General features: G+C 33.5%; 1 protein-coding gene across 1 annotated transcript in view; it reads right to left on the reverse strand.

The window, feature by feature from the left end:
- Smp_175560 (memapsin-2 (A01 family)) overlaps positions 1-565 on the reverse strand; it is a gene marked incomplete at both ends in the record, with an annotated part of 15,483 nt that extends 14,918 nt beyond the window's left edge. The window contains one exon of the mRNA XM_018796157.1: positions 533-565. Coding sequence (XP_018650397.1) covers positions 533-565 — 33 coding nt within the window. The remainder of the gene's footprint in view (positions 1-532) is intronic.
- Between the last annotated feature and the right edge of the window lie 3,397 nt (positions 566-3,962).

Here is a 3,962-nt window from a genome sequence, read left to right on the forward strand (position 1 = left end):
TGGTGGGACTCCTCAGCAGTGCGCATCCATCTAGCTCCAATTGACTCACGCTTTCAACTATGATAAATACTAAATCTCCACAAAACCCCTTCTGATAATTAATATAATCATATGCTCACTAGTGACTTCGAGAAGTATATCTAGGAGCTCTAGTGAGAAGCAGTGACCAGTAGAGTTCAACCACGTCTGTTGTGAGATATCAACTCACTGAAGACAATTGGTGAATCGTTGCTCAACTTCGTGGATCAGTTGAAGTTAGACGTTAACGCCGTTGGATGCCAGCTCAGTGGTCTATCGGTTAAGGGCTTCGGCTCGAGACTGGTAGATCCTGAGTTCAAATCTCGCGAGAGCGGGTTCGTGGATGCGCACTGCTGAGGTGTCCCACGATGGGACGAAACGGCCGTCCAGTGTTTCCAGGTTTTCCATGATGGTCTAGCTTCAATTGACTCACGCTTTCAACTATGATAAATATTAAAATTTCAATGATTGATTATTTTATATCATATAAAATTTATGATTATGATATACTTACTTTTTGACTTGGTTTACCAATATAAACTGTCATATAATATCCTTGTCCAGGTATACCAGATAGGTCATAAATTATATACGAAGTAAATGGAATAGAATGGGATAAAAATAAGCTTTGGGTAGTAGTAGTAGTAGTATTATTATTCAATCCAATGACTTGATAGCATATAACAATAATAATGGAATATAATTTTAATATTAAAATTAATTTCATTATTTAAAAAATGTTCTCTTGGATTAATAATATGCTATAATTATGATATTCCTGATAAAATTGTAGCCTAGTAAATAAATAATCTTTAAAAAAAAGAAGAAACAAGAAGAAGAAAAAAAGGAAGAAAAACGAAGGAGAAAAAAGAAAAAAACATGTTTAACTCTTAAGTACTTAGGCCTATGCTCCATTGGGAGTAACAGGCGTAAGTAAGTAAAGTAAGTAAGTAAGTAAGTACATTTGTGCACTTAGATACATATATTTATTTGATTGAAAAAAAGAAAGAAAAAAAAGAAGAGAGAAAAAAAGAAAAAAAGAAAGAAAAACAGTCACTATTTATTTATTCCATTTTAATGCACTTTGTTTCTTATATTCATAAATAGAATTTAATAAAATAATCATTTTTTTTAAAAAGTGTAGTCTTATTCAATAATATCATTTATTATGATTTAATATTCAGTCACTCAGTCAGTCACAACGTAGAACTTTGTATGTACATACACCCGGCGCCTTTGACTTAAAGATCTGATCCACAAGGCAGTAGAGCATCGTACGGAGATGAAGTTTCATGGTCAGTCAGTCATAACGTAGAACTTCGTACGTACGTACGTACATCAGTTCGAGTTGCTATACCACATTAACACAGAGATGCAGTTGTCCATTCAAATCCCATAGTGGTAGAAGTAGTAAGAGTATAAGCAGTATTCCGAAAGATTAAGGTTTGAAGATGTTATTCAAGGAGTATAATCCAGTGAAATAAATTTGGAAAGAGAAAAAGGATAGGGACATGAATAATTCAGAAGATTAGAATTTGGGAGAACACAAAGAGTGGATGCACCTTCGCCATCGCAAACGATTTTGAGTCATGTCATTCAAGCTATCTAACCGTCGATTGCTATCATTTCGCGAATCCCGACCAGGTATTCTACACCTACCAGCATGGCTCAGTCCAATTGTCAATGACTTCATGGATTTGCGCTACGTTTTGGTCTGGTCGCCCCTAGCTTTCTTCCAGCCTACTCCTATACCATAAAACATTGCACGATTTAATATTAGAGTTAGAGTTGAGAATTAATTTTTAAGACAAAAATTTAGTCAATATGATTTTTTTTTACAATAATAATTTGTAGTAGTAGAGAAGATTTATAGTTCAGGTGGATGATTTTAATGAAGTTTTTATCCTACTTGATGTTTTTTACTGATGATGTCGTTCAGAATAACGACGAAACTTCGACAATCAAACCATTCAACTTAGTGAACAAAACTTTATCAATGATATTTGTTTACAATAGAAGTTATTAATTTATATAAATAGTAGAAAGAGTATTGAAATATACATAAATATTACTTTCATTTTGAACTGATATAAGCCGGACAACTAGTGAACCTATAGCAACTCATGTACATCTGAGTTAGTTCATATCTAATTTGGTAAAGCCCTTTTGTTAACTTATTTAACGGACAGAGTCATTCGTACAATAACAACTTATTTATACTATTATACCTTTATTATTGTTGCACTTGTATGAATATGTATGCTTGAGCATTACTTACTGCCTAACGCATATATCATTCTGCAGTAACACTTGAAGCAGCAAATAAATCTGACATAGAAAACATATGGGAAGCGAAAATTAACCTTGAATTTCAGTCGTAATATTTCATTTTGCTGGGAATTCGTTATCGCAGATGTATCCGTATCTATAATTGGTATTGATTTTTTTAAAAGAATTTTGACTTATTAGTAGATTCCCGACGAAAACGACTCGTGAGCGCAAACCATTCAGTAGTGATAAAAGGAGTGACAACCGTTCACGTTGGGTTCATCAATTCTGTAGTGGTTGATATTCGATATTATCCTTAAACTTCGTATATTGTTCGTTTTGATAACTGTTACTAGATAACGATCTCATGGTGTATAAATCAGAAGACGAAGTGTTGATTACGTTCATTGTTGAACCACGTACATATATCCAAAAAAAATCGTGGATACGCACTGCTAAGGAGTCCCACAATAGGACGAAACGGCCGTCCAGTGCTTCCAGGTTTTTCATGATGCTCTAGCTTCAATGGACTCATGAATTCAACTATAAAATTATTCTAAATTATCAAATTAAACTTTAGTAATAATATTTATTTATTGTTTCATTGTTATTATTTACATTGTATAATGTAAATTCACTTAATATTACTTGTTTTAGGACTGCAACTGGTCAGTCTCTTATTGGCATATGTGCATAATATGCGTATTGCCTCGATATAGCCTTATTTAACAAGCATTGTAAGCAAAGATGGATAGTGGCTAGCAGTGGAATCCAGGACGCGTGTTTCGTCCCATTTGGGACGAAAATAAGGCTATATCGAGACAGTACGCTATACCGATGGCCAAGGTAGCGAGAGTGGTTGTACAAACTTCTTTTGGATACAAAGCTTGATATGACTGAGTTAGAAGCGTTATCATTAGGCCCTAAGTTTTGTGATTTTAAGAAGACGGTTAATAAGATGGACGTCGAAATTCAGTTTGAAAATCTTTATACCCAAACGGCAGAATTAGTATCTTCATCAAATGATAATGCCGAAAGTTTCAAATCAACACTAATGGACTGTTGCTTTAGATACTTAAATCATGGACATAGTTCGAAAGGAATTTTGACGAATAAACATAAGGAAGCTTTAAGAAAACTTAAAACTAATGACAATTTATTAGTCACTAAACCAGACAAAGGTTATGGGATAGTACTCATGGATAAAAACAACTATATAAATAAGATGAAAGCCCTTTTAAATGATCAAAGTAAATTTCAGAAACTAGTAGTGAAGAATGATTTGGTAGACAAGATTGAAAAGCAAATAATAGATTCGTTGAAACAAATCAAACAACAGGGTTTTATCTCAGAAAAAGTGTTCGAAATGTTAAAACCTACAGGAACGAGTACATCAAGGCTATATGGCTTGCCAAAAATACATAAAAGTGTCTTGCCCCTTCGACCCGTTTTAGATATGAATAACTCAGCCTACCACACTATAGCAAAATGGTTGGTGCAAATTCTCAAACCACTATACAAGGAAATTGTTAAACATAGTGTCAAAGTTTCCTTTGAATTTGTCAATAATATAAAAAATCTATCGCTCAGGTATAAATTTATGATATCATTAGATGTATCGTCCCTATTCACCAACATTCCTCTACTTGAAACGGTAGATTTTATTTGCAATGAAT

Source organism: Schistosoma mansoni, chromosome 2 (assembly GCF_000237925.1).
Source record: "Schistosoma mansoni strain Puerto Rico chromosome 2, complete genome".
NCBI classification, from domain to species: domain Eukaryota; kingdom Metazoa; phylum Platyhelminthes; class Trematoda; order Strigeidida; family Schistosomatidae; genus Schistosoma; species Schistosoma mansoni.